The 21,662-nt window shown below is 38.1% G+C and overlaps 1 protein-coding gene across 1 annotated transcript; it reads right to left on the bottom strand.

Moving 5' to 3' along the window:
- Nucleotides 1-13,343: 13,343 nt before the first annotated feature.
- LOC137926327 (serine hydrolase-like protein) lies at nt 13,344-21,662 on the bottom strand. Its single transcript, XM_068769928.1, has 6 exons — nt 21,548-21,662; nt 19,207-19,274; nt 17,254-17,523; nt 16,428-16,624; nt 14,894-14,991; nt 13,344-13,874 (listed from the first exon to the last, which is right to left on the bottom strand). Exons 2-6 carry the CDS (start codon nt 19,268-19,270, stop codon nt 13,580-13,582), a joined length of 924 nt encoding a protein of 307 aa, XP_068626029.1. The 5' UTR covers nt 19,271-19,274; nt 21,548-21,662; the 3' UTR covers nt 13,344-13,579.

Raw genomic sequence — 21,662 nt, 5'->3', positions numbered from 1 at the left:
ATTTCATTAATATATTTTTCTTTTAAAAGTGATTGCATATTTGTCAGTTGTAATTAAAAATTTATATTCAGAATTTTTTTACTAAAGATAAATCACAATTGAAGCGTGGTCTCCAACTGTGGGCGTAATTAACGAGTTTCTCGCATACAAGTAGGATTATTTATGGGGATGTATATATCCAGCAGTGGGCGTTTTATAGTTGAAATTATTAAAACTTACTTTGGTTGAATGAAATGGCCCAAAATATATGATTGTAGATAGAGACAGAGATATTAGGGGTGATTATATATTACTTGGTAAGTTTTTGCTTGCGCCCGTCTAACGTAAAAGTACCAAATTTCATGTATGTATGTATGTATATATATATATGTATATATATATTGTTCGCAGTAATGTAACTTCGGACTGTCAATAGATGGCGCTAGCAGTCGATTGACGCACGCTACGTTCGATGCAAGTAGTTGCATATAATTAAAAAATAAGAATCAACGGTGTCCCAACATTTATGATGTTATAAGAATTTATATATAATATATATGAGTGTTTAAGACAGTATAATAATGTATCGCCTTAAACAAGCCTTTTGTAATTGTATATCTACCCGCTGTAATTGTCGATGTGGGGTAGGTGATAATTGAAAATTGAACACTTCGATGCGTATTTCATCATCACTACAGTCGATTAACGCTAATGAAGGCATTGGCCTTCACCAAAGATCTTCACCAGTTTTGCGCTGCATCCACTATGTTGTCGCTTCACCTAGTGAGGTTCTAATTCATGCGTCCATATTCTCCTCCATATTTTCTTATCTAGTTGCTATAGATAAGAAAATATGGAGGTGGCTCTTTTTAATGTATATAGTGGCAGATTGCTAAGAGCGCTGTCTAATCCTGATATTTAGTAACAAAATCCCATCTTAGGACGTAACAAAGATATTTCTCCAGATGAGCAACTGCTCCATGGAATGACCATGCAAGAGCGCTTAACATTAGACCTCAGACACATTTGCTTTATTCCTTGTGCAGGTATTACGTTGTTCAGTACAGCGCCATCTATCGGGGTGATTTGTAACTAAATTATGCTAAGGTAACATTATATGGAAAAGTATGTCACTTGGTAAGGCACACTTGCTCAATAGGCTATTGACGCGGTTGTGGTCTAGATATCTATCCTAGATAAAATCAATTGAAGAGATTGGTCGATTTACAAAAGTAACCCACTGTTCAGTGGATTGGCAAGATAGTGGGTGGCAGCTGGGGGCGTAAAGCTGTGGAAATCATAGACCAGAAGCGCAAAGCGTTGGTCAACCTAGGAAATATGACCCTTGAGGTTGGAGGATACTTGATATAGGCTTTTATCAGTTATCGTGGAAGTCTATGAGGTGGGCCTATGTCCAGCCGTGGATGTAACGCTGAAGTGATGAACTTTGCCTTGGAACCTATTTATAGTACATTACGGCTGGCATATTGATGGTCGTAGATATAGATATATAGAATTTATTGTGTATCTGTGCACACGCCACGTATGTTAGTTTATTTCACAATATTTTTATCATTCATGCTTCTCGATTTTTGTAGTAGATTTTACTTTTTTAAACGGTTTTATTTAGTTGTAGACCCAAATAAATAAACAAATTCCGTAAGGGTCGCTTACGGAATTTGTTTATTTATTTGGGTCAAAATTAGAAATTGGAATTTAAGCTCCTTCACGTTGTCAGATTGATCTGAAATTTGGTACACACATTTAATTTAGATGACAATACAATATAATAAAATCAATAACATTGTAAATCTAATGGTCGCCGATACAAAATGGCGGATTACATATTTTTCCTTAACCCCCTCAATATGGGTATCAAATGAAAGGGCTACACTAGTAAAACACGATGATTATGTCAAAATTTAAAATTCAAGATGGACGCCGTTCCAATATGGCGGACTAGGTATATATTTTTCCACAACCACCAAAATATGGGTATCAAAAAACCGTTTAACTTAAAAGTTTTTTAAATGTATTTTATTTTATTATAAAATAAAAGACATTTAAAATTAAAATTATATTTTAATTTTAAAATTAAAATTTAAAATTAAAATTATATTTTAATTTAAAAATTAAAATTATTTTAAATTTATATGTCATCGATAACTTGCTTCTGCTTCAGTCAGGTCAGGATGTCGGATGAGCTGGTTCATGTCGAATGGACAGGGAGACTTTTGGTCAGTAATAAAATATACATAATTTGTTTTATATGTAGAGTAGAGATTGGACATTTTTGGTTATAGGATCACGGAACTATTTTATTTATTTTCAGTGGATAAGTAAAAAGTCACTTAAATTAAACGTCAAAAATGTCTTTATCATATATTGAGTGTAAATTTTTTTTTCTGTAATTGCCAAAATCTATAAATATTACATATTAAAAATAAATCTCTTGTGTCTGGTCATTGAATAAAATGTCAACTGTAAAGAAGAAAAGACATAAAAATGGGTTTTCGGATGTGTTGTGTGGAGAAAAAGGTCCTTGGTCTTTTCATAACAAATGAATATATAATGGACTTCTAAGGACTTCTTCTACTTCAAAAGAGAGAGGCTTTTGGCCATTATAATAAAATAAACCGAACCATAAAATTTACGCAGTTATTTTAAAGTGTCGCATAAAAATCTTGTCATCAATTTAAGATTTTATAAATGTACTCTGTGATCAAAATGTAATTTGAAATTGTCATTTAAAACTAGAAAATTAAGTTATATAAATATCAGCGATTAGGATCCGTTTCGGATCCACCGTCAGATTCATCCATCAAGATGGACCACGCCCATATTGACTGTACAAGTACAGTCAATATGGGCGTGGTTAAACTTTAATTACGAAATAAAACCTTAAATATCACAATAACAAGGCTATAATTATATTCCGATAATAAATTACACAAAACAATGTTAATTAACGCGGATTAAATCGGATTTCGGTAGGACGCGAGCGACCCGTCATCGCCGACCGTTACGCGCCATGTTGAATTTTGAACTGTCAAAATCTGTACAAGTACAGTCAATATGGGCGTGGTTAAACTTTAATTACGAAATAAAACCTTAAATATCACAATAACAAGGCTATAATTATATTCCGATAATAAATTACACAAAACAATGTTAATTAACGCGGATTAAATCGGATTTCGGTAGGACGCGAGCGACCCGTCATCGCCGACCGTTACGCGCCATGTTGAATTTTGAACTGTCAAAATCAACATGGCTGCACTGTGATTTTGACATTTCACTAGAGTAAGAACTTCCGGTCAGTTTCATTCTCGTACACTTCCGAATGGAACGTTTCATCTTTTTTGTACTAGATGGAGTCATTGACCCGCTGTCATATAAGATGTTTTTGTCTTGATTGGTCGATGTCATACTGTAGGTTCTTCACGACTCTTACCTGATTTGGCTCTGTGACTTCTGGCTACTCAAACTTAAAAGCCAAGCGGAGATTAAAACCATTCCGGAAAAAGACTATCGACTTTTTCAAAGACTGAAAAGAGCGTTAGCAAAAGTGAGTTCAATCTGACGGGAATTACTTTATAATGAAATTGATTTGGAAGAATAAATAGATAATTTATATTTTATGAACAAATTCACCTTTTTGATCACAGTGTTGTAAATAATAATTTAGGAAAAATAATTTGGACTGTATCAGTGGTATATATACAACAAAAATCGAGAAGATATTTTCTTTACACACTCAAACAAAGCCTGCGTGAGGCTTCAGCAATCAGCTTACCGCATTCGCAAGCAAAAAGTTCTTGTATGTTTTCTATTGTATCTGTTGTTGTGAAATTAAGAAGGGTTATAAATTTTATCTGTAATAAATTTATAAATCGTTATTATTGTTTTATTTCTTATATATGTATAATACTTGACTTTTACAGGAAATGTGCATGAGAAAAATATCAGAGAAAATATTTGATATTTAGAGCTCTTTCGATGTATAATGTCAATGTATTGTGGGTTCTGACCCGAAACACCATTTCACAAGGAGTCCTTTATTCACAAATCAGATGGTCACCCTACTTTAACCACAAAGTACAGTTTCGCCTAGTCCAAACTACGCTTCCGAATCGCTCAAGAAATCACTGTCCAAATAACTTGCCGAATAGTCACTTTGTATCACTGATCGTAGATCTTAATCTTATAACTCGAAAAACAACACTGAACTGTCGACATGAGGAGTACACCTATTTATACTACGGATAAGATTCTAGTAAGTTCGAGATAGTACTCGTTAAGAATTTCCGAGAACCGTACACAAAAATCTCGAAATAACTTCAAGGTCACGCGTGTTAACGGCACTTCTTGATCCTAGGGTTCCGTATTTGTTGTTTAGAGGGTTCTGTAACTCGTGCTTTGTAACAATATGTAATGGCATGTAAAGTTATAATGCTTGGCTGAAATAAGTCTCAACGGATCTTCTTATACCTGACTTTGGCACAGCTCTCTTTACAACTTGTTGAACGAACGAACGAACGAACGAATGAAAATTTCCGTGTAACGTCAATTTAAAAAATAAGTCAAATTTTAAATATTACAATGACTATAAAACAAAACTATTATTAAAAATATTTAAATAAAAAAATAAAATTACAAATTATGATGAATATGTAAGAAAAAGCACCAATATTTAGCCACTTCCGCGCATGCAGTGGTAGTCGTGCAATAAAGTGCACCGCCCGCCAGCCCGCTGATAAATGCGTATGCGCCAAACAACGCGAATCATACAACCGCCACCGCCAAATTACTCAGAACGTGTTTCACCCCTCCACGGGGCATCTTCTAGAGTAATGTTACACCGATTAGTGCCAAACACTATCCAAGTATCCCGCTGGTGGGCGTGGAGCTCACGTTGGGAAATACTCACATAAACATTAAATTCACACGAAAATTCTTCTATAAAAATTAAATAAATACATTGTTAAAGTAACTAAGTATTATAATTAAATATAACTTTTAGGTACGACAAGTAAAATTTGAACGATTTCTATAAAATGATATAAAATTTCTCATTTCGCATGTATAGGTCCAAAATAAATAATTAACAATGTTTTTAGATACCTCAGAATAACTACAATATGTAGATATTAGACTCCAGTCTCACCCGTGAACAAAGAAGGATATATATATAAAAGAAATCATTACAAATAAGTTTGATATGTAAATACAAAAACCTCATTTAAACGTAGGAGTTAATAATAAAGAAGAATTTAAAATTCGAAACCGCTAACATCTTGCTTTTGTTCCGCATTGGCAGTCCAGACTTCACAATGGCCGAATATTAACCAAACCAAACAGAACGCAGCTAACAAAATTTCCAAGTACAATTTTAACAAAGAAATAACTTCAAAAAAATGGCACTGGTTTTTAAAAAGTCGGTTACACCAAAGCATCTAACCCTTTTGCAATGCATTAGAAAGAGGAATTATGTATCGAATAAAAGCAAGCACATAGCATCAGTTGGTGAGTGTGATATTATTACTAATCAAGTTTGAACAAGCTGCGTGGGTGAAGCCTCCACTTTGTCGATACGTGGCGATCTTTAAACATAGGTCTTTGTCTTAAATTAGACATCTATCGGCTATGTCGATGAAAGACCAAAAAAATATATTTTATTATTACTTCACAACACTAGCAAATTATTCCCGATTTTTTTATAATTGCTATAAAAATTCACATCAATGGTACACGCGATGACAGATGTAAAAACTTTAAGGTGATTTAAAATTCGTTTGCTGTCAACATATAGTAGATTTTATTCAAAAAACAATGGTTTTTGAATAAATATCGTATTTATAACATTGTCCCTAAAGACTGTATTGTTAAAAGAATGTTGTATTACAATAGAGAAACAAATGTAACATATGAATGATCGCTATATACAGAATGTAGGCGTTTTACGCTTTTTATAATGAAATGAGCTGCACATTCATCTATGAGCTTTTACTAATACAACAGTTTGATACATGGTAGACGCAAAGGGTTGCGTTTGACGTTTAGCCGTCGTTTAGTGTTGTGCGGTGTAAGTGTAAAATCGATTAATTCCGTGAAATCGATTTTATATTTATTGATGTAGTAAATCGTTAGCTTCCGCGATGTTTCCGGGCGGCTGGTGTTGTTATTTCGGAGAACGGTGGCCGCCACTGAGGGACCTTCTGTCTATAATACTCTCGGAGCCAACGCTGAGTTTGGACTCGTTCTTCTGGGTAGCAATCACCAGCCGGCGACGTTACTGATCGAGTATTATACGCACGGATGTCCCTTCCAGTGGTGGCCCCCTCCGGCGACACGGTCCTGACGGTCCCGCGCTGCAAGTTGTCCTCGGGTCTCGGCCAGTTCGGTCCCCCGTGCACGCCAGTGCGAAAAGTCTCCGACAAGAAGGAAACCGAGAAGGAAGAGCTTCACGCCGGCCAACACCAGAGATGTCCCTACTGCGGGGGCAATCCGAGCCTGCTCTGCGCTACTACGGGTGCATGCCCTCCCCGCTGCCCCTGTGGACCGTGCGGACCCTGCGGACCCTGCGTGCCCTGCGCGCCGTGTGGACCCTGCGGACCGTGTGGCCCCTGCGGTCCCTGCGGACCGTGCGGACCCTGCGGACCGTGTGGGCCATGCCGTTTCCCGTGCCCCTGTGGACCCTGCGGACCTTGTGGGCCGTGTGGACCGTGTGGCCCCTGTGGTCCGTGCGGACCTTGCCCGCCGTGTGGCCCCTGTGGCCCGTGTGGGCCATGTGGACCGTGCGGACCCTGTGGGCCATGCCCGTCCCCGTGCCCGTGCCCATGCCCGTGCCCATGTCCGGCCCCCTGCCCGAAAGGCCCGGTGAAGAAATGCGAACGCGATGACTGCCCCGCGTGTGGAGCGCATCGAGCCGTCGCCGCCGCCGCCGCCGCCGGCGTGCAGGCGCCCAACGTACGCGCGATGGGCAACACGCTAGAACCTAAACCAACGCCTTCCATGAAACTCGGCAGGAGAGACGACAAGCGAATTAACACTGGCGCCACTAAAATATCCCCATGAACTCACTCGCCCACGGCTCTCGAGCCAACCTTTACCAGCACCACCTTACATGTCTGTTCGATTAATAAAAAATACATCGTAACCTCTAGTTTCATTGCTTTACAAGATTGCGGAAAAATTCAGTGCGTATAGTGTCGCATGCTTTGCAGCTGCCGGTCCGGAGAGTCACAATTTGCTGAATTTGCTGGACAAGTGGACTCGATTGTGGACGGAGGAGTGGAAACGGGTGGCAGCCGCGGTCGACGAGAGTCCGGTGGAGACGAGCTCGCTTGCAGCTCCGCCGGTCAGACATGGTACGCTTGCTGGACTCACCCGGCACATGTCCACTACGGCGCTGGACTGCGAGCGCCTGCGTCCTCCGTTCCTTGGTCGGCACCTCTCCAGCCCCGACCTGCTGCGACGGACGACTCCGCAGCTAGTGTACGTACGTGCAATGTCCGCTAGCTCTGCGCCCTGCCCTCCCTGCCCTACTTGCTGTGGCACCCTACCACCGCCCTGCAACCAACCACCGCGCTGCGTGCAATGCATGACCGGCTACTACTACTACCCATACGGCTACTGGTTCTGCGGTCCATACCATGTACAGGGTCAATGCTGCCCCGTCGGACCATCAGGCGTTTGTCCCAAATGCCCTGCGCCTGCTTGCATATGCCCGGTAACTGCATCCGTCGTCCCGCCGACCGAGAAAGTCATCACTAGAACCGCACCCCACAAAAATGTAGTCACTTCGCTACTAAAGGAGAAGCCAAAATCCTATAACTATCAGAGATTTGGAGCTCGCAAGGCGCCCGGCACCGGCGCCCGGAAGGAACCAACCTCGGGAGTGTCAAAGTTGTTTCCATTCAACATAGATGCCAGGAAATTCACGGAGCAAAAGTCTGCCGCGACAAAGAAGAGCAATCCGACGCTTCACTCTTCCTTCTTCTGCTTTCCGTACAAGACGAACAGCCCCCTCGACATCGCTGCTAGCGTCGCAGCCGGATACAGCGTGGAGACGTCCGGCTATGCCGTGAAACGCAGCCCTAACTCGAGGATCGGCTACACCAAGTACAACCACACCTGCACCAAAATGAACGTCGCTCGCCAGAAGCGATGCAAATATACGGGCTACATGAGCCCGCTGACGTTACAAAGAGACAAGGACAGTCTGCAGAAGGTGGAGGACCTCAGTCGCATGTTTGGCTTTAAACAGTAACATCTGGCGTCAAGTGCAAATGGAAATAATTAACTTGTATCCAAATGCTCCAATTTAGTAAATAAAATCGTTAAATAACTATTTCTATAGTTTTATTTCCTCAATGTAACTCCAGAACGTAAAAAGCAGCGTTGGTCTCTTCCACCTATAAGTCCACGCAGCATTCAGGGTTCTAGTTGGATATATTAGAAGTCTATGTGGAAGGCTTTTGTCCAATAAGTGGCCTTACGTTTAAAATGGTGATGATGATAAAAAGGGGATTGGCAAGAACAGCGTAGGATGTCCACCTATGAGGTGGATGGACGGCCTTATGGTCTTAGCTAAAAGTCCCGCATGGTAAATCCTGCGGCTTAAATAACATGTTTCTTGTTTTTCTTTGTACGCGCTGGCAATTACAGTAACCTCGTCCTTTCAGCAAAATCTCCAGAGTCCCACTTGTGCAGACAGACAGGCCGAATAGATTTGCAGCAACCTTTGGGAAGACTGACTGCAGCACCCAAGAGGAGAGAGCAGGATGTTGAGAGACCCTTGTACCAACCAAGAAGATGCTTTTCCTGCACTTCTGACGCCGATCGGACTCGGCGTGCCAACCAAGTTTCCGGCACAAAAGTACTCATAGCTCCATTCAGATCGCTACACAATTTTAAAGCATATTCAACGTTGTTTAAAATATTCCCTGTCCCCCATACCCTGCATTTACAAATACGAAAAGAATCCTCGATAAGAAACCACCAGACCAAGAAAACGGAGGACGCTGAGAAATTTGTAACGGGCGCTTTCACTGCAAGCAGCTGCCCGTGTCCTTGCAACTGTAACCTACCACCTCCCTGCAACCAACCGCCGAAGTGTTTGCAATCTATGACCGGATACTACCATTATCCGTACGGCTTCTGGTTTTGCGGACCGTACCACGTCAACACTGGTCCGGTGCCGGTTGACGGACCAATAAAACCCGGTGGTCCATGTGGACCTGTGGCTGGATGCCCCAATTTTGGGTCTTGCGGGCCTCCGTGCAAGCCATGCGGGCCGTGTCCGTGCCCATGCGGTCCCTGTCCTCGCCCATGCGGACCGTGTCCCAGCCCATGTATCCCGTGTACATGCGGACTATGTGCATTATGCAACCCTCAGAATGCATACTCGAATGCATACGGACCATACACCAGCACTCATGGTCCACTGTGCGCTTATTGCGGATATCCGTCGATACATTCGTCGTATTGCCACCAGACTAGTCAATGTTACTGTCAAGGTCATACATGTACATCGCATGACACGGAACCGCAGGAGAACATGGATATACAGGATGCATTGAAGAAAGAATTGAATATGGCGTCACCAGCGACGCCGACCAATGTGCAGAGCCAATGGGATAGTATCATGAAGTCTGGAACGATCACAATCGATCCGAAGTACGCGAAAACTTTTCCTTTCAACAAACCGACTTTTAGGAGAACCGAATCGAATTGAGAATCGATTTTGATAGCGCTATCGAATATCCAAAATGAACATGCATATAGTACCCTCCACGACTAGGTTATAAAATTTTAACAATAAACATTTTGTAACAAAATATAGATGGCAAACGTCACAAAATGATTAACGAAATGAAACTTAACGTGCGTTGTGACAATTTGAAATAAGTGTTATGAAATGTACACATTCTGTGTTTTAAAACCGTTGTGGAGGGTCCATTTGAAACGAGAACATACCAGGTGTAAACCTCAATTGATTTTCACAAAAATAAAAGTATTACATTAAATTTGTTTTATTAAAATATACGAGTATTAATATTAATGCGTAACTTTTGGAGATGGCAACTTGGAGTGGAGATCTATCCTTACTGAAATAAAACATTGCAGTGTGAATAGAAACGAAGGTTAAATAAGAAAAAGACCAATATTTAGCTACTTCCGCAAATGCAAAATACAAACAAACACAAAGACTGTTTGGCACTAATCGGTGTAAAATAACTCCTGGGAATGCCCCGTGGAGGGGATGAAACACGTGTTGAGTGATTTGACGGTGGCAGTTGTGTAATGCGCATTGTTTACCGCATACGCATTTATCAGCGGGCTGGCGGGCGGTGCACTTTGTTGCACGACTACCATTGCATGTGCGGAAGTGGCTAAATATTGGTCTTTTTCTTACTTAGGATGGACTTCCGCAAGGTAACGCCTGATTCCATTAAATAACGAAGGGTAAAGACATGAAAGACATATATCTTTGCAAAAGATATAATCACTCTCCAGCGCGCGCGTGTTGCAATTGTATCTCTTTATTCTTAAGACTCAATTTGCGTGACGAACGGCTCGTTCAGAGTTAGAAAGAGATGGGCTTATATAGCAATTTACACGTAAAACAGAGAGACGAATAGTTATTGCATGTTTGTATTAAAAATGTAAACTACGGATTTTCAGAAAATCGCGCGCGCGCGTTTAGCTTTGTTGTGCTTTATGACAAAGACATGGAATGCTTAATAGGAATATTTCACACGTTTCATTCCGCCTCACCGAGTTCTAAGTCTGAGCTGAAAGAGCCGAAGATATAAATGATTTATGTTTAGTGTTAGCTGCCTTATTCTCTTTCTGAGTCGCACTGAACTGAGTTAAAGATATAAAAGAGTGATATATTTGCCCATCTTTACGACGTTTCGTTAACAAAATAGTTCTTGCCATTTCACTCAAGTTGAGGAGAATAACGTATTTTGGGCTATTGTCTGCAGTTTCAAGTGGCAGTTGCGTATTTAAATGTTTGGAGAATTAGTTTATTTACGAAGTTTATCACGGGTCTTAGTCGAAATCAAAATTTTTATCGGAATAAGCTGTTCAAGCACATTTAAATAGTCAATTAACAATGTCGGCATTGTTGTGCCTGCAGCAAGCTGCCGCCGCCTCGGGAGGCAAATCCGCTGCAGCCGGCGAGAAACTCAACAGTTGCTCTTTACAAATATAGTTTTATAAAGAGCGCGCGACAATAATTAGCTTCCTGAATGAGCATCAACATTTAATTCCACGCATTAACATCAGTATAGTCTGTTCTTGGTTAAAATAATATACTCTTTTTAAATTTTATAATACATACGTGTATACCTTGTTTTTTTTAGTTTTGGATGTATTTGCGGACAAACGATAAACTGCATACTAACTGTATTTTATCGTAAGCAATTGGTGACAGCGCCATCTAGTAAATGTTGCATAATATTAGATGTCATGCGGATTTCTAAAGCCATCCCAGGACGTTACTAGATGGCTTTAATGTAAACGGAGAAATAATAAACGAATGTTGTAACAAAAGTAAATATTCAACTCTCCTATAATGGCATTCAATTTAAAGCAAAGAGGTTTTTAAATATTCCCTGATAGATGAATAACACGTAACAAAATGTACGTTTTTTTGTCATTCACTTTTATAAATATCTTTAATAGAGTAAGCAACTTGTTCCAAGTTTTTGTCACTTTAAAAATTATTTACACCGTTAAGACCGAACGTCTAATGCAGGTCTTTTCAGAGATTTCCAATAGAACCTTTTTTAACGGCTCTCGTTTTTGGAGATATCTAATTCGACTATCATTTATTGGGACAGAGACTTTGATTTTTCTGTGTAGCTTTCATATATTGTATCTTCTTCCTTCCTTAATATTTTCTTTTATTCTTATTGCTTTTATTTATACACATTTTATACTGCGGCTTTCTTCCTATTGTCTTGGAGGTAAAGACAACACGAAGTCCGAAACATAAATGTTAGCATAACATTCATCAAGCTTCACCCATATTTATACCGATTTAAAACTATGAAAAATGAAAACCAATGAAAACCATCAGCCAATCACGCTCTCAGAATTATTGTACAATAACCGATAAATATTGCGTTTCGACCTTTGAAAAGAGACAATCGGCTTATTTCGATAGTATGGGACAGAGATAATGCTCTACGAAGCCGAAATTGGCCGATTGTCCGATGTGCAATATTTATCGCCGGCTATTGTAGAGCGCTCTCTTTCAAGAATTATATTTCTGTGGGATTCCCCTTTTTGATGTCCCGCTGGCGATGGCGTAATACAGCTCCTGCAATACAATTTATTTTAAATCCTATATATACCAATACCTCGCTTTGCGTTGTTTCGTTTTTCGAAGTTTTTCAAAGTTGCGTCGCTGCTTAATTAGCACTGATTTACTGAATTTTCTTTTTTTAAAAGATGGCTACACTTTTGTTTCTAATTGTGCCATGCCATCAAAACTCGAGGATTCGCTTTCTAACTAAAAAACAACGCAATTTAAATGTAATAAATCTTAATTCTTTTTCAATTTGCGTCGTGTTTTTTTTTAACGTAACAATGACGCAAAGTGAGGTATTGGTGTATATCTCAGCATATATATACACCAATACCGAAACGCCACAAAGTGAATTAAGATATTCTATAGCAAACTATGTAAAGATGGAAGATAGGTTCCATGGTCACGAAAATACTACTGTTTAAAAAGAAAAATGAACAAAGTAAACATTTAAAACACAAAAATAATATAACTCTGCCAATAAATAAATTGGAAAAAATATTTACCTTTTTTGTAACCAAAAACAAGACGTAAAAATTTATATTAATTTATTATTCGCTTTTTAAAAAAGCACAACACATTACATTACATTCAAAATGATATTTATATTTCTTAGATTTCAGTCTCGTGTTGTCAATTAATATATTATCCTTTTCACATTCGGACAAACATAACGTCGTACTTTTATCTCTCGTATAAACATTATGTCGGTCTTTTACCTGTCGGTCAGTCATATATATGTAAATTCTAGGCATCATTTACACACTGTATTGAATTTAGGAGACTGTATTTTGAATTAAAAAATAAAACTCCGTAGAAAACAGAATGAAATTTATTTTTCCGAAACCCTGTATGAATTCAAACCTTACAACAATATTAACCAATTCTAGAACTAACTAGATTTAAACAACCAATCGCAACAAATATTTTACGACCAATCACACGCGTCGTTTATGTGAGAGTGACGGAAGATGTGTGCGACAGAGAGAGGTGTATATAAATACGAACGCTCCTAGTTTTGTAGCGCGCAGTATGTTATGCACCCTTTGTCTTGTTGGAACTGTCTGAAGGTTCTGGAATGGAGACCACGGGCTGGCTAGTGTAAGTGATGTCCGAAGACATTGGATCTAGGCCGCTTCCAACTGGTCCTGGTGGATGTCTATGTCCAGCGGTGGACAATTTATGATGATGATATTTTTAAATTTTACAAACACAAGTATTAGCTATATAGCAGCTGGAGTGTTTCAAATAAAAATTAAATATTTAAACTCCATGTCACAGCTTGGCCTTACGTTCGTCTTGGAGAAGTTTAGAAATATCACTGGCCATGCATTCAGGGTTATTGAGGTACGCATCATGTCCCCCGGGGACTATTTTGTAGGCGAAGTTCTTGTGAGGCCATGCGTCAGGGTCCATGAGGAATTTGACGTCCCGATACATGCCGAAGTTCACGACATCCTCGGACAGGACTGCCAGCGTCGGGATATCCGTGGAGGTGTAGTATTTTTGGAGAAACGTCACCGGGAACGGAAGCAATGTGACATTCTTCATCCGCTGATCGTAGGTAAACCTAATGGAAAAATTAGATATAAAAAGATTAAGGTATATACAGGATGATTCATTGCAGAACACAAATCATTTGTTTCAAAAAAAACAGGGTGATTATAAAGTTAAAAATAATTATTGTTTACTATCTATTCCTGCATACTCATCTAAAATAAATTAATGTCACATATATCACAGTACTTTTCAGCCATTCAAAGCATTTAAATTCTTAACCAATCATCTGTATAGTGTTTAATATGTTTTATGTTATTTTTCCATCACATGCACACCTGTCTATTTCTTATCTTTACTGTTGATTGGTGGATAATGTCTATAAGGCTAAGGGTTGGTCGTTAATACAGGCCCCTCGTCCCGTAATAGGTAATTCGATGTAAAGAAAAACACTTGCCTAATAGTTAAACTTATATAATATCACAGAACAACAAATCTCAATCTGAGTTACAAGTATTTCCCTTGTTGAACAAGTTGAGCGGTTGAAGCGACACGTCCGCTCGGTACCGCGGCGCGTCAGAGAGTGGGCGAGTTGTATCGAGTGTAAGAAGGGGCATTCCAAAACGGATGCGTTCATAGATAATAAATTTGGGTGCGTTCTACTGGAACGCCACAAAGCATTAAATCCGCCATTACGAAATGTGTCAATTAATATATAAATAAACAAAATGTTGAGTTCTATTTAGAGGTAAAGATCTATTAATCTAGAACTGAAAATAGTAGATAAATAAAAATGTCGAAAAAGTTTAACTTTGGCGTCGATAGATGGCGTTAGTAGTAGATTGTCTCGCGCTTTCGTTTTATGCGACAGTATGCGGGGAATATCGCTCGTGCGTGTGACTGAAGTTTATGCCGAAAGATTCTTGAGTCGACCACGTGCCGGTGGATGGATTATTGTCTCTTTATTGGAGATATGTAATATTATGATGATGATTGATGATCGTTTTTCACACGGCTAGTCGAAACTCAAGGCCTCAGTTGTGTAGAAATTGATTAGTATGACATAAATAATTATAACAATTCCTTCCATACCTGAACAATCCATCACCAGCTGGTTCAATCATCCGCTCCAGTTGGTGCTTCATGGCCTCGTCATTCAAACCTTGCGCGTCCTTAACCAACTGTTCTATCTGAAAAAAAAAATTATGCCCGCGAATTTTAAAATCGCATTGCAAAGAAACTTGAATTCTCATTCAAACGTTCAACTTTCCAATACGATTCTGATCCAATGTGAATAGCAATCTAAATACCCTGCGATAAATATTGAACATCGACCTTTAAAAAGAGACAATCGGCTAATTTCGGCTTCGTAGAGCGTTATCTCTGTCGCACGAAATACAAACAGTCCGGTATCTATTAGGAGCTGTTACAACAATAACAAAAAACAATAAAAATATCATTTGTTACTTTTGATCATTATTTTTATTCTTTGTATAAAACACACCAAATTTTTAAATTTTTATTTTTTTTATTTTTGTAATAATGTCTCATTTTAACAATAGGTATAATGGTTTTGTTTATACACTTGTAATTCTCCTAAATAATTAAATACGTAAATATAATGTGAAGATGTATTTTTTACTTTACTCCAGCCAAAAGCCACCACTTATAGAAAAATTTGTGTGACAGAGATGACGTTCTATGAAGCCGAAATTAGCCGACTGTCTCTTTCCAAAGGTCGATGTGTAATATATATCGCCTTTACTTTCCGACGACTTTATTTTCCACGATGTTATTCCTGCATGTAACTTTGTTAAATAAAAACATTGCGTAATGGCGTTCTGTATACAGTCATGCGGACTACTTCACTCTTCAGATTGACAATCTCTCTGTACTCCTAAAGCTCTTCCCTCTTATAATGATATAAATAAAGCCTACAGACACTCAATGCAAATAAAATGCTTCCTCCATACATCAATATGATGTTGATACCAGTTGGGGGCTTACTTAAACCACGTCCTTCGAGAATATAAATGAAAAAAGTATAATATTGTATCAAAGAAAGATTTAGAAAGAACATATTGCTTGCTCTATTAAAGATATTTATAAAAGTGATTGACCAAAAAAACGAACGGTTTGTTACGTGTTATTCATCTATCAGGGAATGTTTGAAAACCTCTTTACTTTAAGTTGAATGCTATTATAGGAGAGTTGAATATTTACTTTTGTTACAAAATTCGTTTTTCTCTCCGCTTATATTAACGCCATCTAGTAACGTCTTGGAATGGCTTTGGAAATCAGCAAGATCTATAATATTACATAACATTCACTAGATGGCGCTGTCACCAATTGCTAACGATAAACTGCATATGTTTAAACTGCGTATGTATTATAAAATTTTAAAAGAGTATATTATTTTAACCAAGAATACTATACTGATGTTAATGCGAGGAATTAAAGGTGATTCTCACCCAGGAAGCTAATTATTGTCGCGCGCTTTTTATAAAACTTAATTTCTAAAGAGCAACTGTTGAGTTTTGCCGGCTGCAGCAGAACAGCCTACAGTGCCGTCGGCAGCTTGTTGCAGGTACAACAATGCCGACATTTTATGTTGAATGATACAAACCTCCTGAATAGTGTACACGGGGGCAGTATCAGCTCCTGCATTATGTTTTCTATATTTCTCTTCTTCGTAGTAATTTCCGTAATACGCTTTGTACCAGTCTGCCAGGTCGAGACCGCTGTCTGAGAAGTATGCGGGCACTGGATCCAGTTCCACCATCTTTGTCACGCGACCAGGATATGCCAGATTAAAATATTTACCTGGAAACCGCCAAATAGTATATATATATATATATATATATATATATATATATATATATATATATACATACACGCAGTAGTTGTTAAAGGTGCTACAATCAAAGTTGTAGACGACTTATAGACTAAAAAGCTTAGACAAATCTAACTTTGAGAAGGAGATCACTAGCCGAATACCGCAATGTTTGAAGATTAAAGTCAAGACCACCGATTTGCTCGAAGAATTGCTCATTTGCAGAGGGCATTTATTGGTCAGAAAATTGATACCGCCAGCCGATGTGTCATGCTGAATAGGTCCGCTTGCGCACACACAGAAGAACGCCATTCCTTTCGGAACAACTAAGGAATGTTTACACGTGTGCGTCTATTTATAATTGTGTAGTTTTCTCTACGTGTCAACTTTAATAAGTTTAATTACAGTAATTATTATGAGCAGCAAATGTAATTAATTAAGAAAAGGACCCATATTTAGCCACTTCCCCACATACAGTAGTAGTCGTGCAACAAAGTGCACCGCCCGCCACGTTTGTTGCACGACTACCACTGCATGTGCGGAAGTGGCTAAATATGGGTCCTTTTCTTACTTAGGATGGACTTCTGCAAGGAAAAATGTAATTAATATTAATCCATACCAATAGCCACACCCAAGGAGTGTCCAATGTAGATAAACTTGTTCCACTGGTAATGTTCGATTACCCTCAGAACTGACGGCACCAGATCTAAAACCGTGAACCGGACACCCAGGGGCAGTGGATCTGACCATCCATTCCCCGGAAGGTCCAGGGCGACGTAGAAGAAACTGTCCGGGAGAAGTTTCACTAGCGGCCTGAATGTAGTACACGAAGACATGCGTCCATGGCATAGCAGCACCGGCGGGCTCTTTGGATCACCCCAGGTCAATGCTGAAATACAGATAGTTTAACTATACACCAATACCTCGCTTTGCGTCGTTTCGTTTTGAGTTTTTTCCGAAGTTGCGTCGCTGCTTAATTAGTACTAATTTTCACTGTGCGTTGTTAGATTTTCGAGGTTGCGTTGTTTTGGGTTCGAGTCTTTAATTTTTTTTTGAAATTTTCTTTTTTTTTCTAAAATATGGCAACACTTTTGTTTCTAATTGCGCCATGCCATCAAAACTCGGGGATTACCTTTCTAACTAAAAATCAACTTGTTTTGCTAATTTTAGAGTTAAGTTTCAATTACGTAGTGTGTTGTGCTTTTTTTTTAAAAGAGAACAGATTGCTTGTGTGTAAAGATAGCTCAACATTGCTATGTCGGCAGGTAGACGATTACTACAAGGCCCACTATTAATTTCGCCACGATATAAGTAACAAGGCATAGTAATAATATACAGGATGATTTAAGTAAGAAAAGGACCAATATTTAGCCACTTCTGCACATGCGCCGTAAAATCACTCACTCATAAATTATTTAACGGTGGCAGTTGTGTAATCCGCATTGTTTGCCGCATGCGCATTTATCAGCGGGCTGGCGGGCGGTGCACTTTGTTGCACGACTACCACTACATGTGCGGAAGTGGCTAAGTATTGGTCCTTTTCTTACTTAGGATGAACTTCCGCGAAAACACGCCTGATTCCATTAAATACAGGATGATTTGCTATAGGTGTTTACATAAATAATAATAAATATTAAAATTAATACATCTTTCTTATATTCGAGTCGGACAGTAATGTCGATTCTGTCGACATATTTTAACGATTTATTCAATTTATATAGCATTATTGAAAATAGCTGTAAAAGCATTAAAACTTTTTTTTATTAAATGTACTATATATTTCTTATTTTTAAGATTTTGCATAAATATTTGAGCATCCTGTATACAATACAACGTTTGATCACATCTACAATAATTTGTAACTGTGTCTATGACCACAATTAAAGTTTTCAGGAAATAGTTTTACCTACCCCTCTTTACTCTACTCTGTCTTTGTCTATTACAATTTACTTTATTATACACCTATTCCCCGATTTACACGGTACTTGTTTTACACGTTTTCGCTTTTACACGGTTTTCCGCATGTTTTTTTTTTTAGTTTTTATTGCACTCTACTAAATGCTACTGTGATTGAACACGTGTACTGTGTACACATCTCACGGGGAATCCCGAGCTCATGTGCTGACTTGCTGCACACGCACACTGTGTCTGTATTTCTTCGCATAAAATTAAAGTTTTATATAAATTTTCACAGTTTCAGAAAGATTGAATTTCCCATATTCGTAAATTACAAGTGAGTGCATAATTTAGATGTTTATAAATTAACGGCTGTGTTTAAAGTAAAATTCACAAATTTTGGAGGGAAATGATGGCTGGTAAATTTAACTTGTCAATGCATTTTATTTTTATATCTGTGTACACCTAAAAATATTGAAAAAATAAACCACAACTGTTAAATAGCAAAATTATGCATTTTCTGCAAGCTTTTCGATTTACATAGTTTTGACTTGAAAATTTTAAATTTTCGATTTACATGTTTTTCTCAGGAACGTATCTGCCGTGTAAATCGGGGGATAGGTTTACTCTAGCGTTCTCCACTGCTCTCTACTCTAGTATATAAAAGAAGATTTACCAGCAAGCTTTCCCCATGGTGCTCTTATGGTGACAGCTTTTTCTGTCTGCTCCAGTGATTTCATTGCGCTTAAAATAAAAAAGAATACATTTAAAATTTCTACTAGCATAACTGATAAACATAAATCTGTTATTGAGGGAATTTCTGCGCGGTTTATGTATTAAAGAAACAAACATATGACGATACTATATGCCGTTCATTTAAATAAGTATTTATATATATATATATATATATTATATACTACACATAGAGTATTGGTATTGGTGCACTTTGTTGCACGACTACCACTGCATGTGCGGAAGTGGCTAAATATTGGTCCTTTTCTTACTTAATATTTATTATATTTTACACGCGATGTTTTAAAATGTTTTCATTTATTCATTACCTATCCGCCGCACAGAATCTATTTAAAATAATAAAGTAATTTATATTTTTATTCCTTGCAACTGGCCGGAATGAAGTTTTGGCGAAAAAAATTAAGATATTAAAAAAGATATATGTCATCGGTTTGTTGCGATATAGTATAATGATAAAAAAGTGCGTTCATTGTTCTGAATGAGACTACAAGGTTGGCAGTACGAATTATTAAAATTTATTACGATGTCATTTACACTATCTAAAATTACTAGATTTGATAATGATGATAATTAGATAAATATATTGTGGTCAAAAAGTAAAGTGAATTTTCTTAATAAAAATATAAATTATAAAAATATAAAATAGAAATATAAATTCTTTATTTATTCTTCCAAACCAATTTCATCACCTTCAAAGTAATCATCGTCAAATAGAACGCACATTTGCCAACGCTTTTTCCAGTTCTAGAAACATTCAGATTTGGTTTTTATCTCAATTGCAAGAAAAGGACCAACATTTAGCCACTTCCGCACATGCAGTGGTAGTCGTGCAACAAAGTGCACCGCCCGCCAGCCCGCTGATTAATGCGCATGCGGCAAACAATGCGAATCACACAACCGCCACCGTCAAATCACTCAACACGTGTTTTGCCCCTCCACGGGGCATCTTCAGGAGTTATGTTACACCGATTAGTGCCAAACACAGAGTCTGACTGAGACTCTAAAGTGAAAGTGCGAAAATGTGGAAGTGGCTAAATATTGGTCCTTTTCTTACTTAGGATGGACTTCCGCAAGGTAACGCCTGATCCCATTAAATATCTCAATTGTATTAAAACTGAGTCCCCGAAATGTCTTTTTGAGTTTGATGAGCAGCTAGAAGTCACGGTGATAAATCAGGCAAATGCGGTGGGGACGGAACGATATCAGTCGAGTTTTTGGTAAACAAAGTCGCCAAGAACCTGCTGTGTCATCAACTAGAGCAGTGATTCCCAAAGTGGTCTATATCGACCCCTAGGGGTCTATGACAACCTGCAAAGGGTCTACGTCAGCGAAAAAAATTTGTCCACAATTAAGTCCCTGATCCCAAAAAGTTAGGGGTACGAGAGCCCCCGCAATCCTATTCTCCACCTCATTTAAGTCGTCATCACTTAGACGTAGAACATCCAGAGTTTGACATAGCCATCATATATACATTCTCAATAAGACCTGTTAGAAGTGGTCTGTATATATTTTATATTATTTCTATACTTGAAATTGTTATTTAAACTTCCTGAACATGTAGGAAGGCAGATAATTTTTTGACAATCGTTTATCAAAACTTTTTTGGCTCAGTCCAAATCATTTTAAAGAATTTTGTGTCAAACCCGACATGTCTTTAGTTCAGAGTTCACCAAACTTTTTTGTGTCGTAGACCCCTTGCCATGTTTATTACACATGTTAATTTATACATTTATTAATTGTATTTAAATTAAAACTACTCAAAATAAATTTTTGTATCTGTTATGTAAAATATACGTAACATTAAATAAAAATGTATTGCGACCACAAAGTGAAAACCAACATCCTACAACTTACACAATTTTATAAACATATATAATAATGTAATGTAAATGTTTTGATATTATAAGATAGTATGATGTAAGTAAATATGTACTATCGGTGTATGTGTTGAGATCCACTATCGTGGACCCCCATTTTCATTTCATGGACCCTCAAATTTTTTTTCTCTGACGTAGACCCCTTGCAGGTTGACATAGACCCCTAGGGGTCGATATAGAACATTTTGGGAATCACTGGTTTATTTGATCGAAATGCATCTAGGTTTGTTGACTCATTTACATGGTTAATAATATAATGTACATATAAAACACTGTTAGATTTTATTTAAAATATCGCAACAGAGCGTTTCGAGCCGGCGGTAGCATACTGATTATAATGTTAAAATAATCGTCAATTCAAAAGTGTATTGTAACAAAAACAATTACCTGATGTGTTGGCAAAGGTTGGTTTCACAAAAGCTCAAAAGAAGGTCTTATATTTGAACACAACTTCACACTAACATATGTTTATATCACAAAACCGTAGTTACAACCTGCAATA

This window comes from Battus philenor, unplaced genomic scaffold (genome assembly GCF_028537555.1).
Source record: "Battus philenor isolate CCGP_79_NKW_IND1 unplaced genomic scaffold, ilBatPhil1.0.hap1 SCAF_29, whole genome shotgun sequence".
In the NCBI taxonomy this organism is placed as follows: domain Eukaryota; kingdom Metazoa; phylum Arthropoda; class Insecta; order Lepidoptera; family Papilionidae; genus Battus; species Battus philenor.
The sequence above is the reverse complement of the archived record's forward strand: the minus strand, read 5'-3'. Positions and strand labels throughout refer to the sequence as shown.